The sequence below is a fragment of the Rosa chinensis genome, chromosome 1 (assembly GCF_002994745.2).
Source record: "Rosa chinensis cultivar Old Blush chromosome 1, RchiOBHm-V2, whole genome shotgun sequence".
Classification (NCBI taxonomy): Eukaryota; Viridiplantae; Streptophyta; class Magnoliopsida; order Rosales; family Rosaceae; genus Rosa; species Rosa chinensis.
This window is the reverse complement of record NC_037088.1, coordinates 50,665,335-50,679,583: the sequence shown is the minus strand read 5'-3', so window position 1 is coordinate 50,679,583 and position 14,249 is coordinate 50,665,335. Positions and strand designations below refer to the sequence as shown.

The 14,249-nt window shown below is 38.2% G+C and overlaps 3 protein-coding genes across 3 annotated transcripts; 2 read left to right on the top strand and 1 right to left on the bottom strand.

Moving 5' to 3' along the window:
• Positions 1-1,922: 1,922 nt before the first annotated feature.
• LOC112169145 (1-aminocyclopropane-1-carboxylate oxidase homolog 1) lies at positions 1,923-3,277 on the top strand. Its single transcript, XM_024306132.1, has 2 exons — positions 1,923-2,419; positions 2,692-3,277. Exons 1-2 carry the CDS (start codon positions 1,923-1,925, stop codon positions 3,275-3,277), a joined length of 1,083 nt encoding a protein of 360 aa, XP_024161900.1.
• Positions 3,278-7,437: 4,160 nt separating this feature from the next.
• LOC112181875 (protein CURVATURE THYLAKOID 1A, chloroplastic) lies at positions 7,438-9,645 on the top strand. Its single transcript, XM_024320273.2, has 5 exons — positions 7,438-7,709; positions 8,609-8,703; positions 8,871-8,978; positions 9,165-9,236; positions 9,385-9,645. The coding sequence occupies exons 1-5, from the start codon at positions 7,565-7,567 to the stop codon at positions 9,448-9,450; spliced, it is 486 nt and encodes a 161-aa protein (XP_024176041.1). The 5' UTR covers positions 7,438-7,564; the 3' UTR covers positions 9,451-9,645.
• Positions 9,646-10,239: 594 nt separating this feature from the next.
• Positions 10,240-13,264, bottom strand: LOC112181873 (BTB/POZ domain-containing protein POB1). The gene is made up of 6 exons (XM_024320270.2): positions 13,003-13,264; positions 12,270-12,392; positions 11,958-12,079; positions 11,793-11,856; positions 11,385-11,664; positions 10,240-11,253 (listed from the first exon to the last, which is right to left on the bottom strand). The coding sequence occupies exons 1-6, from the start codon at positions 13,262-13,264 to the stop codon at positions 10,440-10,442; spliced, it is 1,665 nt and encodes a 554-aa protein (XP_024176038.1). The 3' UTR covers positions 10,240-10,439.
• Positions 13,265-14,249: the final 985 nt, after the last annotated feature.

Below are 14,249 nucleotides of genomic sequence, written 5' to 3'. Positions count from 1 at the left end.
AAGTCTCAAGTTGCCCAGTCTATGACACCACCACCCTGCTTGCTCCTCTTGTGCCGGCTCATCACCGTCAGCAGCGCCACCTCCACCTATCTCACGTCGGCTAGACTCGCTGCTCTTCCCCAGAGAGAAACCAGACCACCCAAACCCACTCGGATCGATCAAAGCCGTCTCAAAAGTTTTGGAGGCCCTGTGCGAGATAGAAAATATGGCCCTCTCTTTACGAGATTATACATGAATATATCATTGAAAATTTTTGTGGGATAATTTTGGCCAAAGTCAAGAACCCTATTTAAAAATGAAACATTAACTCAGTTGTTGAAAAGTTAATAGATAATGAAAAGGCTTGAAGTAATTAAGATGGTTGATGACTTATGTTTTCATAACGCAAGCGAACCATGTCGCCATAGAACCAGCAATTATGATTTTTATGTGAAAGTTTCTTACGCGTAGCTATTTACTTGTTGATATGTATAAATTCATCTTTGAATGATGCCCCTAAGAATTTTATACATATTAATGAGACTTAGAGTGAGGCCTAGCTATGAGGTCAACGTCTTATTTCAAAGATAAATTTCTTTTTCTTATAATGTGTTTTTCTTGCTATAACATGGATATCCAATTTCATAGTTCGCCTCATGTCTCAAAATCGATCATGTCTGAACCTACTACTTCCAATCAATTTGATGGTTTGGTTGGGTTACGGATTTTATATTATAGGTTCACCTACTTTTTAATGTTATTTGTGTGAGTAAATTCCAAACACAAAAGAGTTGCCGAGTCAAACTAATTCTACTTCATACGCTCTAAATAAGTAAGCATGTCAACTATGCAAGTTATAGAGATTTTGAGTCCAAAAATAAAGTTTAAGAGCAACTCCAACAACTTCCCCATATTTTCATTTTTCTCTATTTTAAGGAAAAATGAGCATTTTTTACTCCAACAGTTTCTCTATAATTTTTGGTATTATAAGGAAGCAAAAGTCAAAACTTTTCATATTTTTTCTTCTCAAACTCCAACATATTCCTTATTTTACAGTATTCTCTATAATTCTTCGTTAAAATTTTAGAGATTGCTGTAAATTTAGAAAATTTTGTTTTCTCTTTCCTCATTATTCCTAAAATAAGGATAGTTATAGGAAATCTGTTGGAGGCAAAAAACCTTATTTTTCTCTATTCAAAAGATGGGGAAGTTAACAAATTCTCTATAACTATCCCCATTTTAGGGATAGTAAGGAAAGAGAAAACTAAATTTACAACAATCTCTAAAATTTAAGGAAGAATTATATAGATTTCAGAGATTGCTGTAAAATAAGAAATTTGTTGGAGTTAGAGAAGAAAAAAGTGGCTAAATTAACCTTTGATTTTTGTTTCCCTATGATACAAAAATTATAGGCACTTTGTTGAAGTTGCTCTAACTTAATCAAATCAAGTATATGAAACAACATGTGCTAACAAAAAAAAATCTTCTGTAATATTGCCAGAGCAAACCCATGTTTTGGTGGAAGACAAATTAAAGCTCATCATCAATTGTGATGACGGTATTTTGAGAATTTTATGGACATTAAAAACTATCTTTCGAAGAAATTTCATCTAGTACATTGTCTTCACAGTAAACGTGGTAGTCTGCAACTAATATTTTTTCCTTATACCATGACATGCAATTAAGTCATTAATTATCTTTCAGTTCTTAACCATGACATGCAGTTACATGTAAACGATGCGGTTAAATCATATTGCCGTTATACTGATATGATATAAGTTTCCAAATAAAAGCTCAATCACAAAACCGCTTATATTGAATGCAATTTTAGGAAGAAAAAACGAGTAACAGCAATTAAGCCATTTATTTATAGAGCCACTGCCAAAACAAGTGCATTCTATCAAAATATCTTCAAACACTAAGTGCATTTTAGTACCAAAAAAATGGCATCCGATAATTCTAGCAACAATGACCTTCTTCTCCAGCAGCTGAAGGCCTTTGACGAATCCAAAGCTGGTATAAAAGGACTCGTGGATGCCGGAATCACAAAAGTCCCACAGATTTGCATCATACCACCGAAGGATCGCGCCAGCCAGGAACCAAGTGCTGGAAATATCCCTGTCATTGACCTCAGTGACATTATTGTGAAGCGTGATGAGGTGGTTGAACAAGTCCGGCAGGCTGCAGGGGCTGTAGGGTTTTTCCAGGTGGTGAACCATGGGATACCGAATGAGTTAATGGACGAAATGATAGAGGGGGTGCGTGGATTTCACTACCTACCAAAGGAGGAGAAGGCTGAATACTATACTAGAGAACTCCTGAGGAATGTGAAGTACTTCAGTAGCTTCAATTTATATGAGTCAAGATATGCTTCTTGGAAGGACACCATGTTTAGTGAAATGGCGAATCTTGATCCTCAAGAATTGCCACTGGTTTTAAGGTACAAGCCTTTACATCCTTTACATGCAATCTTCAAGTTTTATGCATTACCCTTCGGACCAAATTCACTAAATTACTCAGTATCTTAGAGACCTAATTAATTTCATAATTTGATTGACTAATACATTTGCTAATAAAATTTACTTGCAAAGACGAACATTAATTGTTGTGACTCAAAGTCTTTGAGTTATGCAATACTTGAAACTTTGTTCAAAATGAATGGCAATAATTCTCATCCTAGAAGGGGTATGGTTTTCTTCATCTGATTTGCAGGGATATAAGTTTACGGTACTATAACCAAGCTTACAAGTTAGCTATTACTTTGTTTGAACTGCTATCCGAGGCACTAGGGCTCAAATCTAACCACCTTGTAGAGTTGGGTGGTCTGAAAGGGTGTCTTCTAGCCACTCACTTCTATCCACCATGTCCTGAGCCTGAGCTGACCATTGGCAAAGTCGCCCACTCGGATGGTTGTTTTCTCACCATCCTCCTTCAAGACCAAATTGGTGGACTCCAGATTCTAAGTGACGAAAAATGGATTGACATTGCTCCTGTGCCTGGAGCTCTAATTATCAATGTCGGAGATTTCTTGCAGCTAGTCTCTAATGACAGGTTCATAAGTGTCAAACACCGAGTGTTGGCCAAAAAGAAAGGTCCAAGAATATCTGTGGGATGCTTTTTCAGAGATATTTCACGGGAAAGTTTGAACAAAGTGTATGAACCAATCAAGGAGTTGACGTCTGATGATGACAATCCTCCAATTTACCGAGGAACGAGTGTAAAAGACTATGTTGCAGGATATTACAGGAAAGGACTCTTCAATGGCGCATATAACGGACTAGAATATTTGAAGCTGTGAAGTTTGACAAAATATGATTACTTTATCGAATAAATGGTCTAGCCAGCTAGTAGTTTATACAATAAGGGAACATTAACTGTTCATTAATTGGGAATTTCAAATTTCTAAAATGTTATTAAAGCAAATAGTTCTTTTTATCAATTTCAGTATCAATTTTTAATTAGGATCTGAATTCTGCAGTAAAGGCTTGTTTGAATTTGTGGTTTATTTGCTCTCCCTTGTGTTATTGGACCCAATTTATAGTAAGTGTATTTAGTAGATTCACACTGGATTGTTCTAGGGGTCGTCAATGGGCAGCCCTGCCCAAAATTAATGGGCTCGGGCCGGGCCGGGCCGGGCCAAAACATTTTTTTTTTTATTTTTCGGGCCGGGCAGTGCCGGGCTTCTCTTAAAAATCAAGGCCCAGGGCCACCCATGGGCCCAGGGCCTTACGGGCTTTTTAGGGCCGGGCCGGGCCGGGCTTTTTTGGATGGGCAGGGCCGAGTCCATTATATTTATATGTCATATTATTTTGTTAAAAAAATACAAAAACCTATGAAAAAATGATGATATGTTAATTATTGAACAAAATAAAATACAAAATTAAAAAAACATATGGCCTAATGCAATAATTAGTTCAATATAACTACATAAAAATATATTAATACAAAAATTGAATGGGCTTTCGGGCGGGCCTATAAGGCCGGGCCGGGCGGGCTTTAATGGGCATATAACGGGCCAGGCCTGGGCTTTGAACCCTCCGCCCTAGCCCTGCCTCGTGCCCAATGGGCAGGGCCGAAATGAGCTTTTCTGCGGGCCGGGCCGGGCTTTTGCCCACTGGGCTGGGCGGGCGCCCATGGGCTTTTAGGCCCGCGGGCCAAATGATGACCCCTAGATTGTTCTAATATTTTGAAACACAAAAGAGTTTAAAACCCTAATCCTTAAACCAAACTAGGGATGATCAACACGATACGAACCATCAGAAATGGTGGCATGGGGAACTTGCATAAATTCAGTTGTTTTGACACCCAAAAAATAGATGTGGATAACTTTGTTTAGGACTCTATAGTAATAAGGATGAAAGGAATAGTTAAGTTCTACCAAACCAAGCAGGCAAGCATGTTGAAGTTGTATGAAAATTAGCCAAATTACATTCCCAACAGATTAATAGAAAATCGAAATTGCAACTAAGAAAGGCAATATATACAATTTTCCCAATTGATGCGGAGTTACCATGCGAGGAGAACGAAGAAATGCACAAATGATTGGGGATTTCACTTGCAACCAACACTACTAGAAAAAAAAAAGTACCCATCACACACATATGAGAATCCGTGTGAAATTATAGTATTCCATATGGAAATCTGTGTGAAGACGTTAATACACACAGTACAACGACGGATTAAAAATCCGTACGTATTACTAGCGTTGCTAATACTACTTCCACACAGAATTAGCTTTTCGTGTGAATGCATTTGATGGATCCCACCGGCAGTGAAGCTGCTGTTCTCTTATCCCATCCACTAATTATTTTTATATATATCAAAATAAATGGATTAAGATTATTCAAATTAGATTTTTTTGTTTTTAAATTTCTCCTTTTAATTTAAATTTTAGTCATAATTGTTCTTCACGATGATTCTGCAGATCTTGAAGGAACAATATCTGAGATCCAACTTGATGGCATATGTCAAAATTGAGTCTTTCTTTGCATGATATCATTTCCTACAAGAAAAATAATAGCAAGATTAGCAAATCAATATAAGATTAACACAAATTGATGTGTTCAACATCCACAGAGATGCCTTTAATTACATGCAGATCTAAGATTCATGAAGAACAAGCTGAGGTAAGAAGTTGAATTTAAGAAAATCTCCTTCTTGGCAAGATCTGCTTTGAATTGAGGAATCAAAATCATGCTTTAACTGCGACTGGGATCAGAGAAGGAGGGGTTCGCAAATCTGTACAACGGAAATGGTGCTGGAAGTTCTAGAATTTCCTTTTATGGTGCAAAGAAATCGGTAAATAATGGTTTCAAGAAAAACTCACAAAAAATAAAGGAAAGTGGGCAATTGAAAACCATGCCTTACCAAAAGAGGATTTGAGATATTCAGCAATTTCATATATGCTTTTGTCGCGGGCGGATTAGCCGAGAGGAAATCGGAGGGAGATCTATGAGAAAGAGAAAGATGGAGAGAGAGAATAAAGAGAGGAATAAACTCTGGTACATGCTATAGCATCTCATCAATCCTGCAACAGATCATGGTAAGCGATCCAGTCAGCCTTCACACACTTAAACAACAAAAAATCATCTGAAGCCTTAACCTGATAATTAAAAAGATAAAGAGAGAATACCAATATGGTTTAGTCCTCCAATAATCAAGATAAAGTTTCAACACTAATTAAGAATTTATGGTCCACCTTTTATTCTTCAAGCCTTTACTCTAATTTTGAGAAGGAGAGCAATCAAATAGAAGAGAGAAAGGTTAAGGGATGAAAAAAAAAACACCTGAATTAAGATAAAATGGAAATACAGCCGGAGAAAGTTATTGATAAGAAATCCACACGGATGTCCGTTTGGAACTAGAAGTCTGCAAAGGAATAGTGTGCCAAAAATAAATATGTTCATAATAATCATGTAATTAATTAATTAATTTATCTATTTTAAAATAGGATTCATACAGATTTCTGTGTGTGAATATTAGAATTATTTTATCATACACGGATGTTCATGTGGAACCAAAAGTTTGCAATGAATAGTGTGTCAGGTATAAATATGGTTATTAAATTTGAGTGTAGTTAATTTATTTCCCTCTTAATTTTGAAATAAAATTCACATGGATTTTCGTGTATTAACTTTAATTTATACGAAAATTCGTGTGAAGATCTGACATATGTATAGTATTCTCTGACGTGGAAATAAATTTTTACACAGAAATCAGTGTGAAATTTTCCGACCCCACTTTTAGAATATATTTCACACGAATGTTTGTGTGAATATGGTTTTCACACAGATATTTGTGTGCATTGCAGTGTTTCTCACACAGATTTTTATCTGTGTGAATCTCATCTATGTGCATTGAGGGGTTTTTCTAATAGTGCAATCATGTTTCCAAAAGCTGACTATAGCTAGTTCAATAGCATTAATGACGGTCACTACCTCTTGCATGCCACAACCAGTCGATTAGGAAAATAAGCACCAATAACATAACCTATAGTCCTATACAATCACGAAAAGCTACACCATAACCACTCAGACACATATCTCTCTTCCAAACACCATTTAAATCTGTCTCAACCAACCATAAGAAAGTTGGATGCCGAATAACCTCAAGTCCTCAACTATCGTAGGAGCAATGCGAGGCCTTCATTGGCCACCAAAACATTTCACAATCTAGAGTTCTCGAGTAATATTAGCATGCAGCCCTTAGAAAGGGGAACGAGTAGATGACTGGACGTGACCTTAGTTATTAAAATACGTACGTGGTAAAGAATGTGGGAAATTATGTCAGGATTATGCATGATAAATCTATCAAGGCTAGTGTTTTAGGAATAAGCACATGTAAATTTGACCTCATTTTGATCTCGCCAATGGTTATTATTCCTAGTTTCTAACATATCAAAAAGATCTACAATTCACACAACAATAGTGCTTCATACTCTATGTGCGGTCAAAATTAAACCATCTATATTATTAAAAATTAATCAGTAACCATTAACCAAAATTAGAATATCATCAATGCTATGGAACACTAAAGAATGAGGTTGGTTTATAGTACATTAATGTACCGATACATTTAGTAGATAATTCGATACAAAGACAAATTAGATTGATACCGAGATAGACTAAATCAATACAAAAGTAGACTAATTTGAGATCAAAACATCAAATCAACCTAATTTTAGTTATGCATGAAATCATCAATTTACCCCTGTAATAAATTCAATTGATATATTAGATACATACATGAATGTAATGTAGAACTTTTTCCAAACCATGGTACTTGAAGATTCCAAACGGAGAGAGAGATGCAAAAGATCATTTCGTTTAGGCCGAAGAAGAGAGAACCTCATACGTGGATTTCCGATAGAGAGTCACCCAATCAAAAAGCCTTGTTCTTCCACGTGTCGAGCTCTCCAATGAGATACTCGCCACCAAGGAATAGGATAATGGAACAAATCCAGACCCAACACTTCGAGAGAAAAAAAAAATTCCCACAATCAACAAAGTGAGAGAGAGACTCCAAGAAAGCAAAGCAGCTCCAGGATACGAATCTCTCTCTCTCTCAGTAAAGTCTACTCAATCTCATGGCAGCGACAGCCTCCTCCATGGCGGCCACCGCCGTGTTTGTGCCACGTGTCCCCTCCACAACCGCCCGCTGCTCGGCCTTGCGTTACCTCCCACCTCGTGTCTCCTCCTCCCCGTCTTGCTTTGCCATTAGAGCTTCCTCAGGTACGCTGGTTTTTTAAGGCTGTGTGTTTGGTTTCTGAGCTTTTTGTCTTGTTGGGTTTTGTGGGTTGTGGGTTGTTCTTGGATTTTGTGCTGGTGGAGTTGTGTGTGTGTTTTTTGTTGCTGTTTTTGGGCGCTGAGGAAAATGTGGGAGAGTGGGAAAGGGTTTTGGGGTTTGGATTTGTTTGAGAATTAAGTAGGTGGGTTTCAATGAGGTTATCAGGTTGTTCTAGATAACTTGGTGTAATCAAATTCGAGAAGTTGGCTCTGCTAGTGTTCTTGATGGTTTTAGAAGCTGAAATAGTTTTACTGAGATGCTGAATACCTTAAAATGCGCGTGCAAGATTTCATCTTTAGCTTCAGAAGAAATCAGTTTCGACAGACTCTAAGGACGGCGAGATCTGTAGTTTGGTTCTTAACAGCTACATAGGTTTCTTAGCACTAGGTAGTTGTAGTCTTGTAGCTGATACAGTGCATTGCAAGTGGATGAACTAAAGACCAGTATTTTTATTTTTAAATTTCCCTTTCACATTAAAAAACGGTAACGAGAACGTTCATATTTTAGTCCAAGTTGAATTGATGTATGCCATGTTTCTTTGATGTTGTCGAGATATGTTAAGTTTCCTGTACTGTGAGAAGCAAGAGTCGGCAAATGAACTGTGCTTGTTGTCTGTTGCAACTCTGACGCACATGCATGATGATGATAAAAAGATTTGGAGCTTAATCACAGTTTACCAGTTCCAATTCCTTGGTTTATTGGTTCTTTCTATGGTTCCTAAGTTTAGCTCATGAGTATTGACTGTTGAAAAGTCGTCTTATTTTTCCATTTATTTCTCTTTTATATGAACCGCATGAAAAGAATTGAAATTATAGGCTTAAGCGAGTATATTTATGCTTTGCAGAGTCCCGGAGGCGTTCCCTTCAGGTCAGAGCATCATCTGAAGAGACATCCACTTCCGTTGACACTGGAGAACTAATATCAGACTTGAAGGAGAAGGTAAGAAATAAATTTACTACTTTATAGCAAGCAGCTTGTTTACATTTGCAATGAATCTTTTTATATGTTCTTAGATTTTGCTGCGTATAGCTTTTTTACAGCTTTTCTATAGGGAGCCAAACCTATAGTTGGCTTAAGAATGATGAACTTTATATTCTCCTCATCAGTGGGATGCAGTTGAAAACAAGTCAACAGTACTTGTGTATGGAGGTGGGGCAATCGTTGCTTTGTGGCTGTCTTCAATAGTTGTTGGTGCCGTCAATTCAGTGCCACTGGTAACTTATTTCTTAAAAAAGCACATAGCTTTAGATTCTTCAATTTTATTTCATCAGAAATGATGAATGCCCTTACAGTTTACACTCATTGATTTGATTCTGCATTATCGATTTTCCCAACGTTTGTTTTTGTTAATCTAAGTCAATCAAACCCACTCTGAATTCATTGATTCTCTGCTTCCTCAGCTTCCAAAGATCCTGGAGTTGGTAGGGCTAGGATATACTGGATGGTTCGTCTACCGTTACCTGCTCTTCAAGGCAAGTTTAAAACTCTCAAATTAAAGTTGCATGTCGTTATTTCCTATAAGATGAGGAATGCATTGCTCATGATTTTTAGCAACTATAACGTAAATTGGCTTGTAGACCATATAATTCTAACAAGTGCAAATTCTATTTCTGTTATCAGTCGAGCAGAAAAGAACTAGCTACAGACATTGATGCATTGAAGAAGAAGATCACTGGAACCGAATAGATCCTATGATTGGCTGGCAAAGGTCAAGCGTATTTATCTTAGCCATCATTTCATTGTGGTTCTATATCTCCACCGTAAGAGGCATTTGTATCATGTAATGTAAAATAGGTGGTCTTTTGATGATTGTTTGTTAGTCCTGTATTCCCCATACTTCATCTTTGAAATAAGATTTGACAATTTTTATGTCAATGTGTATGTTGGAAGTTGCACTTCTCTTTTAATTAGATATTCTCTCCAGTAAGGGTCATGTCCCTAGCGAGTTATCAAGAACTTCTCGAGCCTATTGCCGGATATGCATCTTGTGCCTATTGCCGGATGTTACATTTGTGCTTGGTGCATACGCCTGGCTGTCTTTTTAGACCAGCTCTTGGTTCCCATCCCTGCCTCATTTCTATCCCCTCCAGCGGTTCTTTCCTCCCTTTCCTATGTTCGTCGGCTTCTCTGTTTTTTCATCTCTTAACAGACTCTGAACGAGTGATGCGTACTTATGCTCTTTCCAATTCCATTGTTTATATACTCTCATTTTGTTCCCGAAGAAAAAGAAGAAAGAAATTTTAGATAAATGAGGGTAGTCGCAAAGAACTAAACCTATGTCAAATTGTGGATTTAATGTGAAAGATTATTGGCAATTTGGCATAGACTACCAACGGAAACAGCTGTTGTCTAGTCTGCTTTTGCTAACTTTCGATGTAGTAATAGATATCACTAGCGGAAGCAGCAGTTATACTTTTGAGTTTCAACCTTGTTTGAATGGTTTAAATACATATTATGGTAACAATAGATAATCACTGGACTGAGAAGCAAATACTTCTAATCATATTTAAGGCTCGCACGGAGTCATTCTGTTCAGTTATTACAGTGCCTTCTCCAAGTTAGAAGGAAAAGGCGGGTACAAGCAAAGACAACAAGCAAGCAAAAGGAAAATGGTCAGCCGTACTCATTGGAATAGAAAATCAAACTAATTGGACTCAACAAGCATGGTGGAGAAGTCAGTGCCTGATAGTAAGCTCCGCTCTAAGATGGAGTACACCATTGATGAAGTAGAGACTATCATCAGCAATGAAGTTATTCCATGGTATGGCAAATAAGTTTCTGTAGCCAACCGCCTTTCCCCCAGTAAAAGTGTAGTTGCCTTTGTATTTGCTAATAAATTCCTCCGTTGGCTTTGATCTTGCCGCAAACTCGTAGTCCACTGCAAAACTCACTGACCCCTTCTCCTGCATCCCCAAAAACAGCCCAAAACAATGGAAAGAACTCTGCTGGTCCATGTTGCAATGCGCAGAGAGGAAGAACCCTTGTCCACCCAAGTGGAATGCCTGTGAATACACCCGTCCAGATGGGAATAAATTTGCACACTCCTCGCGCTTCAGGTCCAGGTACACCACACACTGCTGCCTGGGAAGGTCAAATTCCACCACCTTAACCGGGCGATACTTGTATGCCCGTTCCACAAAGCGTCGATTCAGGGTAGCAGACTCCTCTGCTGCAAGGATTCGCTGCCGATGTGGGGCCTCAGCCTTGAAGAAGAGAGCCTCAAGCACAAGCTTGGATGCAGCTTCATGGTCAAAATCATTACATGTCAAGACTTTCTTTAGCTTTCGACAAGTCATGTAAGGGAAGCGAATGTAGCGTGCAAGTCGAGAACCCAAGATTTCTCGCCTTTCCTCCAGTTTTGGGTAGTGAGTCCTCGACCATTTCAAGACAAAGTCATATACAGCATCCTCTGATGCAACTTGGAGATCATCACTCGAAACAATTGCCTCGATTCCAGCTAGGGGTAAGGCCATCACCTCATCTATAAACCTGGTTAGAAGAATCATACATTAAGCATCCAAAATCGCAAAAACTATGATCTTGTTTGCTTCCACTGAAAATAACAATAGTATTTAAGAATACCCATAGGGAACATCAAGATGAACGATATATAAACTTACTTGCTTATGTCCTTATAACGAGCAGCAAGGTACTGCTTTGCTGCATCAGTCAATGCCTGGACTGCTTCAGCCATTAGGACACTGGAAGGAAGCTCTAGATAAAGCAAAGCAGACTCCGGTGTCATGGGAATATTCCGCAACAGCCGGCTGCAATGTCTCATGCACGAAGCAACCTCAAACTTGTCAGCAGCCATCAGCACATCAAGCAACCCAGGAGCTGTGGTCGTGTTTAAGGTACTACTGTACATGAAATTAAGGAGCTCCATCAGGGCAGCTTCTTCTGCACATATGAAAATAAGTAGTACAATGTCAGACATTTTAATCACAAATTAATATTTAGATGGAAGCAAAGCACTAATAAGTACTAAATATATGAAACAACAATAAGCCACAGATATTTGTTCTTACCTGAGGCATTGATTCTCAAGGTCACGTGTCGCTGTTCAGATTCCCTCATCCCATTTGAAAAGAGCTGCATAACAATACGATTGAAGGAGACGTAAGAAATAAATCCAGTGATGATAAGTTAATAACAGGCACCGTAACAGGAACAAACAGCTAGTAGCTATTTACCTTATAGAAAAACGGACTCTTTGCTGCCAGAATTGGAGAACTGATGTGTAATGTTTTGATTCTCACAACTGTAGAACAATCCATTCCCCAGTCCGAGTCAACGCTGTTTGCACCCTCATCTCCTACAAGAACACCGGTTCAAATTTGAGATAATTTCATAGCATTCATATTATAGGAATTACAATGAAGAACTCTGAAATAGACTGTTGATTTTACTGACAGCAAGAGATAAAAGGTTATTTCATACAGATGCAAGAGAACAATAGACACCTTTACAGATTATATATATAGCATATGTCGTTGAATCAGTACCTGAAGGTGATTCTTCAACCATAGCAACCGCATCTTCATCTTGGTTTTCACAGGCTTCATCATCCATATCAGGTTGATTGTCATTCAAGATCTGCTCCTCCGGACATTCAGAGAGCTCCACAACTGAAAAAGATCGTAAACATTAACCAACTGCCATAACCACAGATCACATACACACAAAAAAAAAAAAAAAAAAATGCAGACAACGGCGAAAAAGAAACATGCATGTGATGGAACAGTACCCTATTGGCACAAACAACAATTCCAAACAAACCAACTGAAAAAATCCCATACTACACGGCAACACAAAGTTGAACAAATGAATCCCAAATTACAAATCAAAACCCCATACTTCACGGTTTCAATAGTTCAAGGTCAAACCAAGCAAGCTAAGTCTAGTGCAGTCATATAGCTGCATAAAGTCAAACACTCCCAATTTCTCAAGGCGAACCGCAAAGCAGTAGCACAAAGTTCATATCAAATTCCCTAGAGGAGTAATCACAGCATCCAATTGATCGAATTTAAAATTGATTGAGGCTTCCTATCAGTTAATACCAATAATTACGCCTCCAAATTTCATTTCTTGTAAATTAATAATCAACACCAAGCCAATTGTTAAAGAAATCTTCAATTCCTGAGCTTTGGGAGCTAAAACGAAACCCTAAACCCCAAAATGCGTCGAAATTGAAAGAAAAAGAGAGAGAGAGAGAGAGAGAGAGAGAGAGAGACAAACCGCCGGCGTCCTTCTTGAAATCCTCCCGCCGGCGCTTGCGGTGGCGGGCCCAATCGGCGATACTGGTGCAGGCCTCGGAATCGGGCCTGGACTCGGGGGTGTCGCCCATGATCTCGATCCGGAGCAACCGGTCGGAGAAGTTACTGTCGTTGAAGGCGAAGGCGAAATCGGCGTCGGTCGACGGCGTGACCGTGCCGACGAACTCCGACTCCATCACCGTGGTCCTCGGGTCGAACAGATCCGTATTGTTCAAATCCTTCATTACGCCCAAACCCCCAAAACGACGCCGCAGCAGAGTCCGAGAGAGAAGACGAGAGCTGGAGAGAGCTAGAGGCTTAGAGCTGCTAGAGAGAGAAAGCGAAGAAGAAGAAGATGATGAGGGTGAGGAGGCAGATGAGGGTCTAGAAAGTCGTCGTCGTCATCAAATTTAACTGAAGCGGCTCCTTCTTCTTTAGAGAAGAGAAGACCGACCCTCCCTCTTTCTTCTTCTTCTTCTCTCAAAACCCCCTTTTGTGTATGTGTGAGCTTTTTGGCTTGCTTTTTGTTTGTTACTGCTACTCTTTGATTATTTTCTCTATTTTTAGGTTTGTTGCCATCTTTCCCTTGGATTTTCTGCTCTGTTTTTTTTTTTTTTAATCTATTTTCTTAAAAAAAAAAAAAAAATTCTTTTGGTTTTTTTTTTTTAAGAAATTTAGTTTGGTTTTTATGATGAGAAATTTTAGATTGTTGATGATAGGAGGGTGTGACAGGTCAATTAAGGTGGGCATTGAAATTGAGTCATGATGACACACATGACAATAGGGTTTTGTGATATTAGTTGATTAGGGATTGTTGGTTAATTGTGCATCTCTTGATATCGAGACTTTTCTACATCAGGAAAAATATGGAGTGTCATGATCTTAACTAATTAGGGTCGACCAATATAGCGTGTTTGGATTAGAGTTCTAGATAGAATAAAGTCGAGTAATAATTAATCAAATGTAACCTTATATATTATTACCACTAACATGTCATGATTTTTTTTTTTTCACACCCATATTTTTGTTTTCAATTTTTTTCTATGGATTAACTTTCTTGTTAGGGAAGGAGAACTAATTCTAATTATAACTGATTCTATCCAAAAAGAAAGAAATTTTTGAGTAAACTGCAAGCTAGTTATTATTTATTAAGTCAATATTGAGTTGTTATTGTCACAGGTAACAACAAGCAACGTGGTTAAAACGTTAACCTAACATTACCAAAAACCT

Excerpts from the sequence above, each read along its gene's own strand:
- LOC112169145 (XM_024306132.1), top strand. The coding sequence starts at position 1,923 with ATGGCATCCGATAATTCTAGCAACAATGACCTTCTTCTCCAGCAGCTG. Across the intron at positions 2,420-2,691 it reads GAATTGCCACTGGTTTTAAG|GGATATAAGTTTACGGTACT; the intron begins GTACAAGCCTTT and ends TCTGATTTGCAG.
- LOC112181875 (XM_024320273.2), top strand. The coding sequence starts at position 7,565 with ATGGCAGCGACAGCCTCCTCCATGGCGGCCACCGCCGTGTTTGTGCCA. Across the intron at positions 7,710-8,608 it reads TGCCATTAGAGCTTCCTCAG|AGTCCCGGAGGCGTTCCCTT; the intron begins GTACGCTGGTTT and ends TATGCTTTGCAG. Across the intron at positions 8,704-8,870 it reads TATCAGACTTGAAGGAGAAG|TGGGATGCAGTTGAAAACAA; the intron begins GTAAGAAATAAA and ends TCTCCTCATCAG.
- LOC112181873 (XM_024320270.2), bottom strand. The coding sequence starts at position 13,264 with ATGAAGGATTTGAACAATACGGATCTGTTCGACCCGAGGACCACGGTG. Across the intron at positions 11,665-11,792 it reads CTTGAGAATCAATGCCTCAG|AAGAAGCTGCCCTGATGGAG; the intron begins GTAAGAACAAAT and ends TCATATGTGCAG. Across the intron at positions 11,254-11,384 it reads CGTTATAAGGACATAAGCAA|GTTTATAGATGAGGTGATGG; the intron begins GTAAGTTTATAT and ends TCTTCTAACCAG.